At 44.1% G+C, this 20586-nt stretch overlaps 1 protein-coding gene across 1 annotated transcript; it reads left to right on the forward strand.

Annotated features, from left to right (window-relative positions):
• Window positions 1–986: 986 nt before the first annotated feature.
• On the forward strand, window positions 987–20268 carry PCMTD2 (protein-L-isoaspartate (D-aspartate) O-methyltransferase domain containing 2). The gene is made up of 6 exons (XM_081917014.1): window positions 987–1102; window positions 10562–10898; window positions 13562–13664; window positions 15363–15534; window positions 15729–15852; window positions 16950–20268. The coding sequence occupies exons 2-6, from the start codon at window positions 10592–10594 to the stop codon at window positions 17336–17338; spliced, it is 1095 nt and encodes a 364-aa protein (XP_081773140.1). The 5' UTR covers window positions 987–1102; window positions 10562–10591; the 3' UTR covers window positions 17339–20268.
• Window positions 20269–20586: the final 318 nt, after the last annotated feature.

Here is a 20586-nt window from a genome sequence, read left to right on the forward strand (position 1 = left end):
CAAAGTTCAAGAGGTCAAGACACAAAGACTTTAGCAACTAATCCACACCTAATGACCCACCTAAGTGGTACTCAGGATATCACTCAAGAAATCACTCAAGATATCCCTCAAGTAATTAAGGAACAAAAGAAGAAAAGGCACACTAGCCTGGGAACTTCCTCTCTGCCCAGAACATTGGAGGCTATACACCACACCCCCTCAACAGTATTTATAGGAACTCAAACACTGAGATCCTGCTCTGCTCCAGTAACAAGAAGCCGAAAGCACCAGCCTGAAGATGACGAGTGAGACCTCGTCGAAACGTCGCCTAGACACCCCAACTTTTACACGGGAAGACACCCGAGGACACCAAAACCTGCATTCCTGTACCCGTGAAAATCTACGAAAACAAATATATATATATATATATATTAACCATATATATATCTAAAAACACCTAATAATAAGTATTTTTAAAACCCAATGATAAATTATATCTTCTAAAAAAAACCAACTAAATAATATTTTTTTAAAAAAACCTAATAAAATAAGTATTTTTTAAAAACCTAGTTATGCATAATAAATACTATTTAAATAAAACACACCTTAATAATAGCTAATAAGCAGCACACAATTTTAAAGACCTACTAATACGTAATAAACAAACGAACAAAAGCCAATTAAATACATGGGAAGTAATATAACGGCAGGTAACATTTTAGAAAGGCGGGTGGCCTCAAAGTCCTCCCCGCCCCCATTAACCCTTCCATGGGCGCCTAGGCCGCCGTCCTTCGTCATCACCAGCCGCCTTCCGTCGCCCGCGCCGCCCCTCTCCCCCGCACCCAGTGGTACTTCCCTCCCCTTTTCCGAAAGGCCGCGGCGGGCGTCCCCTCCATCCACAAATGGACCATTCCCCTCCCACCAACCCTCCTTCCCTCCCCGTCCGCCGCGTCGCGCGTCGCTCCGTCTGCCCGCCCCGTGCCGTTGGCGCCTGCGCAGTGGTGCCGCTGCCCTGAGGGGGGCTGTTTCTCCAGCTGGGCGACTGTTTACAGCTGCGGGGGGGGCGAGAGACTCGGCGTGCGGAGGCCTGAAGGGGCGGCGGCAGTTGGCGCTGGAGGAACAGGTAAGCTTGAGGGGGCAAGGAGACCCCTCCCCTTTCCTTTCTGTCAGTCTTGGGGGGGGGGGGCTCCAGGTCATAATAGGACCCCCCCTTATCCCGTGACAAAGGGCGCCTCGCCCCCGCCTGGCAGAAAAGGCCCCGGCCCTTTCTCTCCCCCCCCCCCCCAATTTGTTTACCACAACAGCCAATGGGGTGCTTGCCCCGCCCCCCGCCCAGGTTGGGGGGGGGTCTCCTCCTCTCCTGTCTCCATGGTGGTGCAGGGCCCAGAAAGGGCTTCCTTCTTGGAGGGGGGAGAGAGGCACTTTGCTATGGGGTGACACTCGTCCTCCTTCCCCCCAGTCACACCCCCCCACCCCAGACTCCAAGGTCATGGTTGGGGGCTTTGGGGTGACCTAAGGGGGTGGGCTGGGGTGATGTGGGGGTGTCTCCTCCTTTGGAAGTGTAAAAAAAGACCAGGCTTTGAAAGGGCTGGTACCTCTGGGTCAAGCACAGCAGCCTCGCCCGAATTAAACTTCAGTGGTTTTAATTGGGGTTTGAATCGGCGTGCAATTAACTGTTGCTGTTTCTTTCCCCCAGTTTTGTTGTGCTTGCTTGACTTAGCAGGTCCTTCAAAGTGCTGTTCTGCATAATGCTTTTTTTTTTAATGAATTTTTATTAATTTACATCAAAAGAAAAAAACAAAAAAAAATATTAGTTTCACATCAAAATTTCACAACATATTCCTCTTCGGGAATAAAAAAATGCTTTTTTAAAAAAATAGGATAGGTTTCATGGCACTGAGAAGAGGAAGGGCAGCCTCAAGAAAGTTTGGGAAGCCACTGGTATAAACCAAGGCTGCAACCCCTATGCCTGCTAACCTTAAGAGTAATCACAACTGGACACAGTGGGGTTTATGTAAGGCTGCTGCTCTGTATTTCTCCTGCCCCACGGAGCAGTTGATTTGGCATCTTTACTCTGAATGGTCCCTATTCTGCCATTGCCTACAGCTCCTCACATATCCGCTTTTAGTCCAGCTTGCTTCTGCTGTTGCTGTAGTCAGTTTTTTAAAATTTATTTTAAGACACCTTGAGAGGATTTGCCGTAAAAGACAGGGCGCTATTAAGATAGCAACAGCACAATCCTAACCATGTCTACTCAGAAGTAAGTTCTACTGAATTTAGTAGAGCTTACTCATTACTCCCTGATAAGTGAGGTGAATGTTGCAGCCCAAATGACACTTGAGAATTTCTCTGCTTTGATTCGCTTTCTCCCTTCTGCAAGTAATTAGAATAAAGGCTATAAAATCCCACCCCACACATATTGCTTACCTGCCATGGGACTGGGGTCTTTCTATGCCTTCTCTCCCCCCGTCCCCCCACACCTTGAGGATAGAACTCAATAACTTCTTTCCCTCTCACCACACTTTTAAAAATCCCTCTTTCCTCCCCCCCGCCCACTGGGCCTGGCAGCCCTTTCCCCCCCTTTCCCCACTTTTCTTGTAATAAAAATACCCCATAACTTCCTTTCCTCCCTTATTCACCCCACCTCCACAATAAAGTACCTGATTCTTCTCAGCTTGGTAATGGGACAAGCCAGCTCTTTTTCTCACTCTTATAATGAGACCCCATAATGTGTATCTTTCTAGCCCAACTTCCAAGATAATGGGCATAAAACCGCAGTTCTTTTTCACTACCGTCTACAAAAAGTGATCTAGAAGTCTTGGTTGACCACAAACTTGACATGAGCCAACAGTGTGACGCGGCAGCTAAAAAAGCCAATGCAATTCTGGGCTGCATCAATAGGAGTATAGCATCTAGATCAAGGGAAGTAATAGTGCCACTGTATTCTGCTCTGGTCAGACCTCACCTGGAGTACTGTGTCCAGTTCTGAGCACCACAGTTCAAGAAGGACACTGACAAACTGGAACGTGTCCAGAGGAGGGCAACCAAAATGGTCAAAGGCCTGGAAACGATGCCTTATGAGGAACGGCTAAGGGAGCTGGGCATGTTTAGCCTGGAGAAGAGGAGGTTAAGGGGTGATATGATAGCCATGTTCAAATATATAAAAGGACGTCACATAGAGGAGGGAGAAAGGTTGTTTTCTGCTGCTCCAGAGAAGCGGACACGGAGCAATGGATCCAAACTACAAGAAAGAAGATTCCACCTAAACATTAGGAAGAACGTCCTGACAGTAAGAGCTGTTTGACAGTGGAATTTGCTGCCAAGGAGTGTGGTGGAGTCTCCTTCTTTGGAGGTCTTTAAGCAGAGGCTTGACAACCATATGTCAGGAGTGCTCTGATGGTGTTTCTTGCTTGGCAGGGGGTTGGACTCGATGGCCCTTGTGGTCTCTTCCAACTCTATGATTCTAAAGTTGTGGGTCACCCTCTCATAGTTTTCACTCTGCCACTGCAGAGCCTGGAGACAGGCAGTCAAGTCATGTATCAATAGTGATGACCAGAGGAGAAATGACTACTGGGAAGAACAGAGAAAAGAAACACCGTGGTGCAGCTGCTGCAGCACAACCAGATGCCTTCATCTGCCCCAGCTGCAACAAAACATGTCTCTCCTGTATTGGTCTCTGCAGTCACAGCAGGCACTGCAACCTTCCAACAGCCTCAAAGGCATATTCTTCCATTGTCTCCCACGACAGAAGGATGCCAACCGAATTACTTTCTCCAGAGTAATGGGTACATTTTTAAAATTTTGCTGTTCTCATCCATGGCTTTGTAATAATTCTTCTCCCAAGCCAAGCCTCTCCAATCTCCAATGGAAGCTAAACATTAATATTAATAATAGTAATTAAATTTATAAGCCACCCTTCATCTGAAGATTACAAGGCAGTATACAGCATAAAAATACAAAATGAAAACACAAAATACATATAACAACAACAACCAATAACCCCCACCCACAACCACATTTAAAAGACCATAGATTGCTTAATCAGCCAAAGGCCTAGTTACAGAGTTCCTACATAACACAAATTGGAGCTCAATACACTCTGCTGCCACCTGGCTCTTGGCACTTTTCTGATCTCTGCTGCAGAAGGGGAAAAGCCTCCAGGTAAGGACAACCAATGGAAGGTGTGAGAGATCTTATTCACCTTCCCCAAGTCTCTCACTAGTGCCTGCAAACTCCTCCTCTCCTGGGCATCCTGCCAAGAACAAACTATGGTGGTTCAAAATGCATTGCTCTAGGGAGCCCATTGGGGTGAGTGTTCTGCTGAGAGGCAGTTTTCTCCTGGGTCTGTGACCCAAAGTCACCCCTTGGACCACAGCAACTGTTTGCGTTCAGGCAAATTCTCCCATCTGTGTTTTTCAATGCTGAGTAAGGTTACCACTCCCATAAAAGTTCCTCTGAAACTCTATGCATTTAAATGGTTTCTCCCCTATGTGGGTTCTTTGATTATGAAGCTCTTTCCACAAACAGCACACTTAAATGGTTTCTCTCCTGAATGTGTCCTTGGTAAGTCCTCTCTTGGGAGAATGGGTTACCATAATATTAGTTCTTTGTATTTCCAGCCCCAGCCTCCAGAGCAATGGGTGCAGTGCCTCAATCTTTCTCACTACTTCTCCCTAGCCTTATGGCAGTGGGATAATGCAGCCAGCCCCCCTACTCTTTTTGATAATAAGACCACCTAATATTACCACACCATCTCAGGGGCATTCGGGTCTAAAACAGAGATGGCCCTCTAGCTATTATTGCTCTCCCATTTCTTATTAGCACAACCCAGTATAACCAGTGTTCAGAGACAATGGGAGTTGTAGTGCAGCACATCTTGAAAGCCATAGGTTTCCCACCCCGCTCTAAAATTTCACTCCTCCTTCCCCCCCCCACCTGCTTCTGACACTGCAGATGAAGTTCTTTTACAATAAAGGACTGACTGAACCTGCCCCAAAGATACTTGATAGAGAAATGCTTACTATGGCATTGAAATCTGGGGCTCTGATTTGAACTCCATTAAAGTTTTGGAAACTGCAGAATAATGTTTTTAAAAAGCTATACTCGGGAATTTCAGCAGTGCTTCCTTGTACAGAATAATAATAATAATAATAATAATAATAATAATAATAATAATAATAATAATTTATACCCCACCCATCTGGCTGGGTTTCCCCAGCCACTCTGGGGGGCTTCCAACAAAATGTTAAAATACAGTAGTCCGTCAAACATTAAAAGCTTCCCTAAAAAGAGCTGCCTTCAGAATCCATGTGATCAACAATTAAAGGTAAGAGCAGACTACACTCAGTTAAAGTATATTTTTAAAATAGCTATTATGTCTATTGAACTTTTCCCTGCTTTATGGTATTGGGTGATAACAAACCCTGGAAAGCAGCTTGTCAACATGTTTTAGACTGTTATTATTTACCAGAGCTGAGCTTTGACCTTGAATAAGTGTCAGCTAAGGGATTTGCTCTCCTGGATAGAATCTAGAAGGGACCTGCAACTATTTAGAGACACCGTTTTTCCTCCTTGGTATCCGTTCCTGAGAACAGAGCGTTTTGAGCTAATTATCTAACCAAACTTTCACCAGTTTCCTTAAGAAAGGCCTATATTGGGCTGCGTTTCCAAGTGATGCCCTCTGCAGTCTTAGATAGTCTCTACAACAAGGTTCCATATGCAGACAGACTTTGTATTTATAGTCAGTCTCAGGTGGAAGACATCACTCATTATCTTTTAGCCTGTCCCTTATATAGTGATCCAAGAGATTTCTTTCTAAAACCTTTGGTCCCACAAGCAAGCAGTCACACACCTTGACAGAAATGGTTTGGTTTCTTTTGAGTGACACTAATAGCTTCATAACAAATAGTGATCCTCTGTTCTGGCTGCAGAAAAAAAATAATTCAGCAAAAAGGGGTCACTATAAATTTATGTGACGATTTGGAGGTTTAATCTGAAATCGAAGCTGGATTTGAGTTTGTTGGTGTCTTTGGTAACTTCTCCCCCTTTCATAATGAATGCTGGCAAACTGGATTTTAAAAAGGCAAAATAATACTAGAATTGTAGTTATCAGAGGTACACAAGGAAAAATGTGTTTTAATGATCAGGAACTTGGCAGAATGTTTGCAGATTTTTATATTATGAATGTATTCTGTTTATTATTGCTATTGCTTAAAACAAGTTCGTCGTGGCCTTTGGCAAGAGCCATAAACTTACGAAGTGAAACAGTATTCACCCGCAAATTACCCCCAATATCAGTGATGGTATAAGCATTGTGTCCTGCTTTAGTCCTAGGGACTCTTAGTTAACTGTTGCAATGAGAGCTGCTGTAGAAGTTTATCAGTAAATGCAAATTTCCCTCTTTCACCCATTATGATATGGCCTTATCCTTCACCATTTCTAGAATAAACCATGGAGGTTCTTCCTGGTTTACTGAAAATGTTGCTATTGGCTTTGAGATCTGAGCTTTGATAATTAAAAGTATTTCATTTTTCCAGGTGGCATCCAGTGAGTATCCAGACACATGTTCAAAGTTCTGTAACTCCACCTAATTATTTGTACCATTCAGCATCCTGGCCTTTAGTCCACATAACAGTGTTTTGGTTCCGTATCTACGCACGAGGCACGGGGCAGCTGCCAGTGGCTGTAATTCTAGTGCCAGAAAACAAATGGAATGCACAAATCATTCAGTGGCTCTAATGCATTTTGAATCCAGGGTGTCTGAAGCAAGTCTTGGCTGCAAAAGGAGCATAGCTCTGTGTTGTGGGAAGACTATTTGTTACCACCCGCCACCCTCTCTCCCTGTGCTACACAGTTCCTCTGTGTTAGGGCAACGTGGACAGGAGACTCTGTTTTCAGCAAGTGTGCCCTGGGTTGGCCGCCATCCAATTCTCTCTTGTAGTGGCAGAAGGGAGCATGCAGAGGCATGCTAATAGCCCTGTGGCTGGACTGCAGCCAGGTTAGATGGCAGCTGCCTTGTGTTGGGGTGCATTTTGACTTTGTGATCATGTTACTTTGAGAAGAATGGAAAGCAAATGGGGGGGGGGAGAGGTTAAGCCTCTTCTATTGTGGGTGTATGTAAATAAGGCTTAAGCTGTATTAAAGGTCAGAAGGAGAAAGCTGGAAAGAGGTGCATTCAAACTTAAATCACCCTCGGGATGCTGTTGGGAGGTTAGCTCTCCATGCCTGGAATATTTTCTGCAGCCAAATACTTCACACTGAATAGGAATTCCTAGACTCTGTTAGGTTTCTCTTTTCTAGAAAGCAACAGTTAGTCCCTTCACAGCTGGAGGTACACGTTTCGATAATGTGAGGATTGTATGTTACCACCTTAATTTTTACAGTCATAGCTCGGGATGAATACGCTTCAGGTTAAGCATTTTTGGGTTGCACTCGGTGGCAACCCGGAAGTAACGGAACGTGTTACTTCCAGGTTTCGCTGCATGCGCAGATGCTCAAAATGACATCATGCGCGGAAGCGGCAAAACACGACACGCACAGATGCGCACTCGTGTGTTATGTTCGTTTCAGGATGCAAACAGGGCTCTGGAACAGATCCTGTTCACATCCAGAGCTACCACTGTACTGCACAGTTATTGTGCCTGGTGCTTTATAGAGCAACACAGGCCAATGCCAGAAAGAACAAGACAGGCCCTTGCCCCAAAGAGCTTACAAATTAATTTCAACAGGGAGACAAATGAAGGTAGGGGATCTCTACTGAAATATAAGCAAAGTCTTTGGGCTGTGTTTCTGTTGAGGAAAAAGTAAGTTTTTCGAAGGATTTGACTGCCACCAATACGCTAACTAATGCCTGTAGGGTTCATATGTCATATGCATTGAATACCAGTCATTGGGGGTAAAGGAGAGAGTTAATATCTTCATGCAATGCTTCTGGGCTTCCCAGCAACATCAGTCTGGCTGGCCATTGGAAAATACAACTCTGGACTAGATGCAGCAGAGGCTTCTTGTCTGGATGCCCTCTTGGTTCTTCAGGTATCTGCTGGACCAGTTAATCGACAACTAGATTGGTCAGAAGGCCAGTCTGGGGAAGAATGCAGAAGCAAATGGCCAAGTTATCATCCCTTTTACCTCTTTGTCAACATATACATAGTTAGCAGAGGCTGAAATCTCATCCTGGCACTGAGCCTTTCCAGAAAGTAGGAGAAAGACATCAGGCCCTGGGCACTTACACCTCTAAAGGCAACCAGGAGGAGCTTGTATGGGGCTTAAAGTTACAAATTTAGCTGCTACTACAGGGGCATAGGTGGGGGTGGGCCACTTGATGGTCATCCCTGAATCAAATAGGTCTCGTGGAATTCTTCTATTCTGTTGCTCCCTTAACTCCTCTATTGCCCAAAGGGTATCTGTGCTAAAGAGATTACACTGTCTCGGTGTCAAATTTTGAGCACAGTCAAATATGCAGTTTATAGTCAAAACATGCAGATAAGCAGGCATATACAAACGGAGGAATGCATTGTGCATAAATTTTAAACTCAATGTGTGCAAAGTCTGGCTTACTTTTGTGGTAATGAGTGAGCATTGCTGATGAGAATTGTTTCAAAGATGCTCAAGATTTCTGCAAGGATGATCATAATCTCCTGTGCCTTGGTTAGATTTTGCAGTACTGTACCTTCTGGTGCTGTTCCTACGTTTTTGATGTGCACGGTTGAAACGTTGTTTCTGCTGAATACATGCAACAATGAAGCTGAGGCAGAACCTTCTAAAGCAGGAACAAACACTGAATTTGCCGCTTCTGCAGTTCTTGCCAGAAAAAGCACAGTAAATAAAAATTCATGTTGTGCTCTTCCAGTATGAAATGTTAGCTGTCTGTAGAGAAAAATGAGACAGCTTTGGCATTGCAAATTAAGTTATTTCCCATTAGAACCGGTTCTTTTAAAAAGGGCTGGTATTGTTCAAAGATTGTTGCATATTATATTGTGGTACAGATCACTGCAATGATCTCCAAATTGCTCTCTAACCCCACTACCATTCACCTCTGGGTGTTGGTGTGGTGTTTGTACATTTGCCTTAACAGTAAGGTTTTGGTTTGAGTCTGTTTGCCCTCCCTCTGGTATATTTTGTTTATAACTAGAGCTACAGCCTCAGTTGATTATAAGGCTGGGAGCCAAGGTACTACTTTAAGGGCATGCCAGGTTCACCTAGGAGGATTTTTGACTATTTCTATTTTAGCTTTTAGGTCAAATTGCTATTTTCTAATTGGCCAGCTGGCCACACTAAGGCAGACATTTGCCCTTCCATCTTCTTGTTGTTGTTGTTGTTGTTGTTGTTGTTCTTCTTCTTCTTCTTCTTCCCTTATGTACATTAATACAAAAGGCTGTATTTTCTCTGTAAAGCAGGCATTTGTGTAGGTCTACATAGAGTCTTATGCATATTTTTCTTACCAACACAGTCTGCCTTGTGCATGTGTTCAGGCATGCACACGTGGCTCAGTTTGGAGTCTGATTTTCTCGGGGTGTTGTTGTTGTTATACCCCGCCCATTTGACTGGGGTATAAATTATTAAAGAATGTCTCTTTAAGAGCCAAGTGAGGCTTACATGGGAGATCTGAAGGGGTTCTGTTTGACAGTCCATCTCATTTGCAAAGTTCTCCTTCCAGCAAACTGCAGTGAACTAGCACAAAGGAGACCTGTGTTTTCTTCCACATGCAAGCAAGCACCTCCTAGTTTGGAGCAAGTTGCTTCATCAGGTAATCTCCAGCAACTGGAGTGGTCATTTGGGATGTTTTTGGAGTAATGCCCACTTAGCCATTCCTGATTTAGGCTGCAATCCTAACTCTACTGGCCTGAATTCAATGAGGCTTCAATAAGACATGCTTTAAGTTTGCACTGTTTGCGTTCATCCCAAGAACCCTCCTTGATCCATTGTCCAGTGGTGGCACTTAGAAAACCAATATGGTAGGGATAAGGAATCTGACCCGCCAGATGTTCTTGGACTCATCAGCATGGTCAGTAGTCCAACAACCTCTGGAGGGCCACAGATTCCCCATCCGTGCAGCATGGGGTTAAGAAGTAGGCTCAAGAAGCCTCAAGAAATGTGAGACCAGACCTGTTGTGATACATAGGCTTGAGGTCTCGCCAATCCTCCTCTCCTAAGAAATGTTCAAAGTTCCTCCATGCAGTATTAGTGCTTTTCTGCTCCGAATGTTGGCAAAAGGTAGAATATGCTTCGGTGTGAGGAATGCAATATAGAACTATCCAGAATCCATGATGTTTCCACAACCAGAAGCAACTTCACAGAACAGCTGACAACACAATAAAAAGTGTCCAGAAGGGTCACTGGTACATCATATCAAAGGGTTTTTTCTGCTCTAATAAATATGCATATGTATTTGAAATCCCCCAGAGCAAAAAAGGAGAGCAGTAACTGGTGATGTTTGTATATGTGAAAGTGATTTTGGTTCTGTGCCTTTTGACATGCAGGATATGCTCTAGAGTGCACTTGGCATCACCTGGTCTTTTGTACTTGAGCAGCTTTCTTTGACTGGTGCAGTGATTTTCTCCTTTTTCCCTCCTCTGCTCTCCAGAATTGGTTTTTGAATTTGTTAGCGTGGACAATGGGAGGTGCTGTGAGCGCAGGAGAGGACAATGACGAGCTAATTGACAACCTGAAAGAGGCTCAGTACATCCGGACAGAGCTCGTGGAGCAGGCCTTCAGGGCTGTCGACCGGGCAGACTACTACCTGGAGGAGTTTAAGGACAATGCGTACAAAGACTTGGCATGGAAGCACGGGAACATCCACCTTTCTGCTCCCTGCATTTATTCGGAGGTCATGGAAGCCCTGGATCTGCAGCCTGGGCTTTCCTTCTTGAACCTGGGAAGTGGCACTGGCTATCTGAGCTCCATGGTTGGGCTCATCTTGGGTAAGTGACTCTCTTGATCAGCTAAATGATCCCTGCAACTCTAGTTTCTTACTGTGTGGGGTCAACACATATTCTTATCCACTGACAGTACAGTGGGCGCGTTTAACCTGTGGGCATGTTTTGAGGAGAAGATTAAGAACAAACATAATACAGTGGACCCACTGGATACGAATTTAATTCGTTCCGGGGTCCGTGCACACCCCAAAAAATCTGTATACAGAGGTGCCGCTTCTGTGTGCGCCGTGATAGAGTGCTTCTGCGCATGCGCTTCTGCATATGTGCGTGACGTGCAGAGCGCTTCTGTGTGAGTGGCGAAACCTGGAAAAATACTTTCGGGTGAGTAAATCATCTTGCACATCAAATGATGTGCCAAGTGGCTCCATGGTGTCTGGTTTGGAACAGTGCATCTCTCTAGGACCAGAGTTGGTTATGTGCCTAGGAGGGCTACCTGTTCTTCACTACTACACATAATAGCCCATAAAGTTTGAAAAAGAAACACATCCAGCACAAGCACAGGTGGTTGCCTGGCTTTCCAAATTATGTGTGTATGCGTGTGTTCAGGAACAGCCTGAGCACCTTGCTGCACATTTATTATTTATTTAGAGCATCTTTACCCAGCCTTTCAGCTTTAAAAAATGCCAGGGTGGCTTACAACACACTTTGAAGTCATTAAAAATGGAACAGTTAACAAGTAATGAAAGAATAAACAGCCTTTTATCCGGCAGCTGAGTCTTTGAGAGCACCCTTCTCCTCTCCCTTTCCCAATAAAAATAACCTGCGTTCAACAAGTTCCTTTTTTCAATTACAACATTTTATTTATTTTCATTTTCAATGCATCCTTCCTCCAAGAAGCCAAGCGTTGCACACATGCTGCCTCCCCTATAACTTCACAACAACCCTGTGGGGTAGATTATGCTGAGAGTGTTTAACTATCGTGTGAGTTTTATGACTGAGCAGCTATTTGAATCCAGGTGGTCTCACTCGTTAAGCCCAACACTAATTGCTACACTGCATTTTCTGTTGAAGTTTGTTCCTAAATACGACTGTGTGTGCTCTCTTCCTCTCTCCATCCCATCCCACCCACCCTTTCGTTTTTCAGCAGCAATAATAGCTTATAGAAGGGAGTCATCAGCAATAAACAATTGGGGCAAGCTGCAACTGTGCCAGTATTTTCTGGAGTTCAAAATTAGTGCTTGTTTTTGTTTTTTAGCTTTCAGTGTAACTGCTGAATGGCAGGGATGTATATAGAAGGGCTTAAGCACCATTCTTTTAGATTCCGAAGATGGACCCTGGAGCAGTTCCCAGGGTGCATAGATGTGAAAATGTTTGCCTAACCGGATCATCCATGCAGTGTGCCTCATTGCTGGCCCCGTACTCTGCTTCCAGGGTCATCAGTTGGGATGGTGCACTTGGGTAAAATGTTTTCACACACATATGCCATGGAAACTGCTCCAGAGCGATCCTGCAGATGCAAAATATTGTGAAATTTCAATGAGCAGAGAGAAATCCGGATTTTGCATTGTTGAGCTGACTCTCCTAAATTTAAAACAAAAAAAATTCCTTCCAGTAGCACCTTAAAGACCAACTAAGTTAGTTCTTGGTATGAGCTTTCGTGTGCATGCACACTTCTTCAGATACACAGTGTATCTGAAGAAGTGTGCATGCACACGAAAGCTCATACCAAGAACTAACTTAGTTGGTCTTTAAGGTGCTACTGGAAGGAATTTTTTTTGTTTTGACTATGGCAGACCAACACGGCTACCTATCTGTAACTCTCCTAAACTTGATGCTTTACTCCCTTGCTCAGAGAAAAACAGCTGTGGTCCCCTGCCCTTGAAATCCCCATCAACTGTTGCTGTGCTTCACTCATTTTTCATGCTCCACTTCATATTGTAGCACAGCAGTAAGTAAAACCAGGAATGGGTGGTTGGCAGCTTGTCATTTGCCTCCCCGCCCCCCACCCTTTGAGAAACAGCCTTCTCTAATGGTGTTATGAAGCTCTAAGAATGGAAGTAAATGCAAAACCCACTGGAGGAGATTCTTGCTTAGTTGGGTCAAAATATGTTGGTGTAAATGGCCTTCTGGTCTAGAGAAATGGGAGAGGTTTGTTTCCTCTGGAGAAACAGAGGGCAGGTAAACAGAAGCTCTTGGGAGGACTACCTTTGAGCCCATTAATTGTATGGGAAGGTAACTTTCATTAAATATACCATCCGTAAGCATCTTAACAGAAGTCTCCAAATGCATTTCTCCAAGTTTTTAAATATGCTTTGCTAATAACTTGAAAATAAGGTAAGCTTACCAAAACAAAAAAGCCATGTAAGAGCCAGGTGTTGGATTGGCCAAACCCAAACTTGCACATCTTTTGTTTCAGATGTATTTTCTCATGCTCCCTTGGTGGTTTTCCTCTCACTGGCATCCGTTCCTCCCTGCCTATTACTTTTACTGAGATGTGGGACTTATTTTGTAGCCATTCAGTTCTACAGGTTGGGTGGTTTATGCTAGTAACCAGCTCTCAAGTTTTGAGGAATTTGCTTTGTATCTGCGCCTTAAGAGAAGATCAAAACCAGCTCAGAGTCTGAGCAAAGCTTTTTGGATTCATTCTGGTTCTCCATCCAGTTGTTTTTCAAATGTTTTTTCCCCTTGCATTCCCTAAACATATGCAGGCCCTTTCGGCGTTAACCATGGCGTAGAGCTTCACTCTGACGTTATAGAATATGCAAAGCAGAAGCTGGACTTCTTCATCAGAACCAGTGACAGCTTTGACAAGTAAGATTGGACATGCCTAATTTGCATTTAAACTGACTTCCAGAACAGATTGTAGCAATCTAGGTGGTAACTCCTAGTTAGCAGCATACGGTGAGTTCAAGATGCATATGGGTGTCTTGCATATGTGATATTAGATGCTAGGATGCAGAAAGAAATCGAGAACAGTTCTGTCTTCCACTCTTGTGGATTTTACATACCTGATACATGCCTGAGCTTAGAAACAAAAGCAATTAGTTGGGTTCACTCTAGAAATTTTATTCAGGTTCTTTATGGTACATTACAAAGGAATGCAGTTTTTGAAAAGGCTTCTGAGATAAAACAATGCAGTGGGTGAAGTTTTTATTTATTTATCAATACTAAAATTAAGATTTTAATCAAATCTCTAAGTGGTTTACATAACGTAGTATAAAATATTGATTAAAAATAGCTTTAAAAACAGATTTTAAAATGGTAGACATAATTAAATTATCAAAATATAGATAAAGCCAGCATTTTCTTTTTCTTTTATTCCCCACTTTTATTTATTTATTAACATTCTTCTATTACATTACAAACATAATAAGCTATGTAATGTAATATGACAATGTTTACGAAGCATTTTCAAAAAACAAATATACAGAATAAAAATTACGCGTCAGGGTAAGCTTGCCTAAAGAAATGAGTTGTTTTTCATACATCCCAAAACTTGCTTTTCCATCGGGAAATTGACATTGTGGTTTCACTGGGCAAGAAGGAGGAATATACACCACGCTGCAAACCAAACATGATTTTACTGCTGGATCCCCATCCTCAAGGAAAGTGTACTTCTGGGAGAAGGCAGGAAGGAGCCATAACCGAGTGGCAGAGCACTTGCTTTGTACACAAGAGGTGTAGGTTCCGTCTCTGGCATCTCCAGTTAAAATTAAGTTATATGGCTGGGAAAGAGTTCAACCTGAGACTCTGGAGAGGTGCTGCCAATAGTAGACAATGACGGCTCACAGTCGCGTTGGTGGGTGGTTTTTGCAACCCAGCACGGGCTCCCTGGCCTCCGGAGCCATGCCATAAAAGCCTGCCATTGCTCCATCCCTTGGCTGGCTGCAGAGGCTGCAGTACTCCTGCCTGGCCTTGGTTTAAATCAGCCAATCAGCGGTGTCCTGGGGGCGGAGCAAAGACCAGGTAAGGATGCTACTGCCTGCACTGGCCATTCAGTGGTCTCAGAGCATCGTGGAGAGAGGTCCATCGTCAGGACGTTCTGGAGGTAGTTGATTGGGAGCAAGGGAGCTGGGAAGGGACCGGGGACAGTGGTGGAAGGCATGGGGGACTGGCTTGTAGCCCACATAGAGGATGCAGCACAGTGGCTCTGGGTGGCAAGGTTGGACGTTTTTGTTTGGGTTAGGTCCATAAGTTATCTGGTAGCCTTGGTATCTTGCCCTTTTTTGTTTTACGATGCAGTGTTGGGGGTTTTTTAAATACTGGTTTTGATAGACCAACTGTATAAGAAGGTAAATTGCTCATTTCAGCCCCAGCTACCTTAGAAAACTGTGTTTGCCCAGTTTCCATAACAGTATTCCAAAATGGCAAAGTTTGCAGTTCTGGAATGCATTGGCCATATACTTTGCTTGCCTTGATATTAAAGGATTGATATTTTAATATGTGGGGGCTTAGAAGCTCCAGCTTGTGAAATACTTGTGCCATCTACAAGCGTCACTCACTTCTCAGGTTTGAATTCTGCGAGCCTTCCTTTGTCACCGGCAACTGCTTGGAGATCTCTCCAGACTGCTCTCAATATGACCGTGTCTACTGTGGTGCGGGAGTCCAGAAGGAGCATGAAGATTACATGAAGAACTTACTGAAAGTTGGTGGGATCCTCGTGATGCCATTGGAAGAAAAGGTTTGCTTGTGGGACGGCAGGTCCTCTCATTCCTATGTACCATTCACCCCTTGCTTTTTCCAGTGAGCTCAATTCACCAAATTACCAGCTGTGTGGCAGAAAGGGGAGAGGGTTCATTTTCAAGGCTGAGAAATAGGCCATCTATTCTTGCTATCAAGAGGTGATTCATCTTATGTTTTTGTTCTCAAACGCAGCTGACAAAGATAACACGGACTGGCCCTTTGGCCTGGGAGACGAAGAAGATCTTAGCTGTTTCCTTTGCTCCTCTGATCCAGCCCAACCACGCAGATTCGGGGAAGTCAAAACTTGTTCACTTGCGTAAGTGTGCCACTTATCTATGCACCTTCTCTGTTTATTTGTTGGGTTAGGCTGTGCAAGGCTCAGAGAGACATTCCTCAGAGGTGGGCACTCTTTGCCATAGCTTGCAGTCTGACTTGCCCTAGGCTGTGCAATTTCTCACCATGGAAACAGGACTCACCCAGCATTCAGTTCTGCCTGTGTGTGCACATGCTGGTGATATCATCACTGCATTGGCTAGCATGGAGGCACCAGTTACACAGCAACTTGTGTGGTGACCTGCCCCACTTTGAGAATGGCACAGATTAGCCAGCTGCCGGCTTTGCTGGCAAAATCTGTGGCAAAGCTGCTGTGCTCTCCTGACTGTCAGTTTCTTCCAGCCATCATCATCATCATCATTATTATTATTATTTGAATTTATATACAGTGGTACCTTGGGTTATATACGCTTCAGGTTACATACGCTTCAGGTTACACACTCCGCTAACCCAAAAATAGTGCTTCAGGTTAAGAACTTTTCTTCAGGATAAGAACAAAAAGCGTGCTCCAGTGGCACGGCGGCAGTAGGAGGCCCCATTAGCTAAAGTGGTGCTTCAGGTTAAGAACAGTTTCAGGTTAAGAATGGACCTCCGGAACGAATTAAGTACTTAACCCGAGGTACCACTGTACCACCCTATACCCGGTGGTCTCAGGGTGGTTCACAGAATAAAATCAAGATATTAAACCACAAAATACCTAATAAAAATAGAAACAACAAGCCAATAGCCCCTCTGCCACAAAAAAACCCCACATTTTAAAAGGGCATAGGATGTAAATCGGATCAACCAAACACCTGGTTTTTGCCTGGTGCCTAATGGTGTATAATGAAGGCGCCAGGCGAACTTCCCTGGGGAGAGCATTCCACAAAAGGAGAGCCTCTGCAGAGAAGGCCCGTTCTCTTGTTGCCATCCTCCGAACCTTTCAAGGAGGAGGCACACAAAGAAGGGCCTCAAATGGTGATCTCAGGGTCCAGGTAGGTTCATATGGAAAGAGCCATGACCTGAGGAAGTGTACCTGCTCTTTAGTCCATGCCAGCCAAGGTCCTATGCTTCTTACTCTTCCCTCTCTCACATTCCCAGCACCAGTGATGGTCCGCACGCTTCAGGACCTCGCACGCATTGCTATCCGCAGCACCATTAAGAAGCTGATTCACCAGGAAACGGCAGGCAGAAATGGCAATGGCCTCAGGAACCCGCCGAGGTTTAAGCGAAGGCGCATCCGCCGCCGCCGCATGGAAACCATCGTCTTCTTGGACAAAGAGGTCTTTGCCAGCCGGATCTCCAACCCCTCCGACGATAACAATTGCGAGGAGTTGGAGGAGGAGGAGGAGAGCAAGTTGGAAGAGGTGGAAAAAGCTGTCCCTGAACTGAAGCCCGAGCCTCCTATAAATGTCTTGAGAGAGAAGGTCTTGAGCTTGCCTCTGCCTGACCCTTTGAAATATTACCTGCTTTATTACAGAGAGAAATAAAGGTCGCTGTCAGCATCAAGCAGAGAGGTAGGCAGGACAATAAAACAACTCAGTAGGGCTTGACAGATGTATGCCACTTGCTTGCCTGTTAATGTGACCACGCATGGTGGTAAGCTGGCCGGGGGAACGTGGCTGCCGTGTACTTAAAATGTGATAGCATTTTTCCGATTCCTTCCCTTGGTTAGTGTGCTCCAGTTTTGTCCTACAGCAGAGCTTCCTCGGTTGGGGGTGGGGGGGTGGGGGCAGGCTGTGGCAGCAAAGCGTTCAGCTGCTTACTGAAATGAGGGTCTCATTCAGTAGCGGAGGGAAACCAACTTTGCCGAGACATCTCTGGATTTCTCAACTATTGTTTTTTGCCAGGTGGCGGTTTCAGAATCATTTTGGGCAGCACCCAAAGAAGTTGCTTCACCCTAAAAGTGGAAATCAGGAAGAAGACAGACTCACACCCACAAAGTCTGGTCTCCTCCAAAAGCCCACAAAAAAGCACAATTTTACAAAAAAAAGTACAAAATTGTGGGTTTGGTGTATGTGCGATGCCCAGTTAAAGCTGTTGTTTTTAAATCAGCAGGGGCTTGGTTTAGGCAAACACTTTTTTTTACAAGGGAGGTTACCCTCTAAGAGTATCAATATGGCCTCCTAAAAAACTCATTAACAGAATTCCTATTTGATAGGAGAGAGAGAAATGGGCATTGTGAGGTTGAAACAGAAATAATTAAGATGCAGTGCTTTATACTGCAAAACTCACTCTCTTTCTCTCTCTCTCTCTTTTTTTTTTTTTTTGCTTTTGACTTGATGGCATGAACAACTTGCTGGGCTCATCCAGTTTGTGGTTACATTCTCTGAAAGGATATTAAGTGGTTAGGGAGAGCAGTAGAGGGGGGAGGAATTGCAGAGACTGATTAGTATTTAAAAAGCCATCAGACCTGTCTGAAGGTCTGTTGCAGGAGTGCTGAATCGGGTATGTAATGTTGACAGCTGTGAAGTTCTTTTTTTAATTGGGGTAAGCACCTCATCACTTGGAAGGTGGTTCTTTTTTTTTTCAGAGAGTGCCCAGAATCTAGAATCAGTGTTTGTTTGTTTTTTTAAAGAAAACCTAAAAGGCTAGGTGCATAGTGTTGTCATTCACCCAGCAGAGACCTCCGCTGCAGCAAAGGGGCTAGGTGACTTTTTGTGTAGGTTTTTCTAGGCGAAAGGCATATAATTATACAGCCTCATTTATCTTAGTTTGATTTTGTCCCTTTTCACCAGTTACACAGCTATACTTTAGTTTGACAGTGTACAAAGATGTGTTAGACTGCTCCATGGCACATCTACTTAAATTATTTCTCTAGCGTTGGTAGGTAATCTTTAGCCTAGGAATTTGAAGTGAGAAAAGAAGAAAGAGTGGATCTTGTTGAAAGTCTAGGATTTTCCTGGAAGTTGAAATGCTGGGGACTAAATGCAATTTTTCCCCAAAGAAATTTAATGCAATTCTTTTGGTCCATTTTATAGTCTTTGGAGTTTCCTGTTCATCTTGTAAAATGGTCATCTCATTGGCACTTTCATCTCAACTTGCAAATAGACAAATGAAAATTGTCCCATGTAGGAGTCGATCATCTCCCACATGCACATGTGAATCCATACTTAAGGATGCAAGTGTCTTTCTTATCCAGCCCATAGTATTCAGAGTTGTCCCCAAGCTGTACTCTTGAAAGCAGGGATCTGCTATGATCTGCAGCCCAGACATTGCATGTCCAGTGTCCTATTATTTCATTTTGTGTCATCTGAGAGGTTTTAAGGCAACAAAAACTAATCCTTTGTAGAGCTCTGGTTCCCATTTTGCACCTGCAAGTTCAAAATGCATCTTATAAAGTAAAATCTGAAAAGTAACACACCACAGCTGTCTGTCAAAATCCTTATGTACTTCTTAGTTCTCCTGTGCTTCAACCATTCAGCATTTTAAATTTATATGAAACTGCCTTATACCGAGCCAGACTAATGATCCCTTTAGCCTGGCGTCATCTTTTGTGGACGGCAATGGCTCTTGTATGGCATGTGCCTCCCCAGTGAGCAAGACCAGTTTTCATCTTCCAAAGAGCAGCTTGCCAGAGAAGCTATGAAGTTGCCCTCCGTAACGTCGACTTAATTTTCAAATGATCTGGTGAACAGGCCTCTTTGAGTTGTCAGCGAAAGCTGCCCCAGAGGGAGGCAGTCTTTCCATTAACCATGTTTGACTTCTTTCCCCCTACAGCGTTATCAAACACATTGTGTAAGGGGTTTTCCCCCTATCATCTTGTCTAGTTTAAAATCTTCCAGGACTCTCCTTTTTTTAATAGAAAGATAGGCTCTTGTAGGGCTTTCCCCTCATATTGGTTGAAAATACATTCATGAGTAATTATGCTCTGTCCACTTGCTGTGTTATCGAAATGCAAAAGTAGCAGATGTCCGCTTGCGTGTGTACGTGTGCACACACAACATAATTGTGAAATAACGTAGGCTGTAGCATTGTAACAGGAGGGAAATTGTCAGTGGTATTCCTACACACCAGCATTTACACAATGTTTAATCCAGTTCAGTGGTTGTTCTTAGTAAACTAACTGTAGCTGCTGTCATTGTTATTATGATTATTATTTCGTGAAATCTGTTCATTTTTTATTTCGCCCTCGGACATCAACCGTCTGCAGTTTCACATACCTGCGTTTAAGCCTCACGTGGTTGTTTCGTAGCTTTCGGTAGGGTCGCCAAGTTGTCCGCATGCAGAAGGAAGCTCTCCTCCATAGGTTTCGTTTTCATATGGTAGCTGAAGATGTACATAGCTGTAGAAATGAAGGTTTGCAGGGGTGGGGAGTACTTTCTGAGGCATGGAGAAACGTTGGAAGCAAATGATTTAAAAAAAACAAATTTTTATCAAAATGAAACGTCTTGTGTCAATAAATATGTTCCCATTGTAAGCCTCCTTCAGTTGCTTTTGCTTGGTGTTCAGAAATCCCATACTGGAAAGATTTTCCAAACTGCTGTGACTGGAGAGACTGATGCTGGAGAGACATGTTTTGTTGCAGCTAGGGCAGAGGAAGGCGTCCAGTTGTGCTGCTGTAGATGCACCAGGGCCTCTGCACTCCTCCCAGCAGTCATTTCTCATCACACTAAAGTGATATTTAGCCACATTGATCTGCTTGATTTCGGTGGAGTTGAGGGTGGGTGGCAAGCTCAGAAAGAAATGTTATGTTTCTACTGCCTGAAAACCAGCAATGAAATGCCAGAATAATTAA

Source organism: Podarcis melisellensis, assembly GCF_964234715.1.
Source record: "Podarcis melisellensis genome assembly, chromosome: 6".
Taxonomy (NCBI): domain Eukaryota; kingdom Metazoa; phylum Chordata; class Lepidosauria; order Squamata; family Lacertidae; genus Podarcis; species Podarcis melisellensis.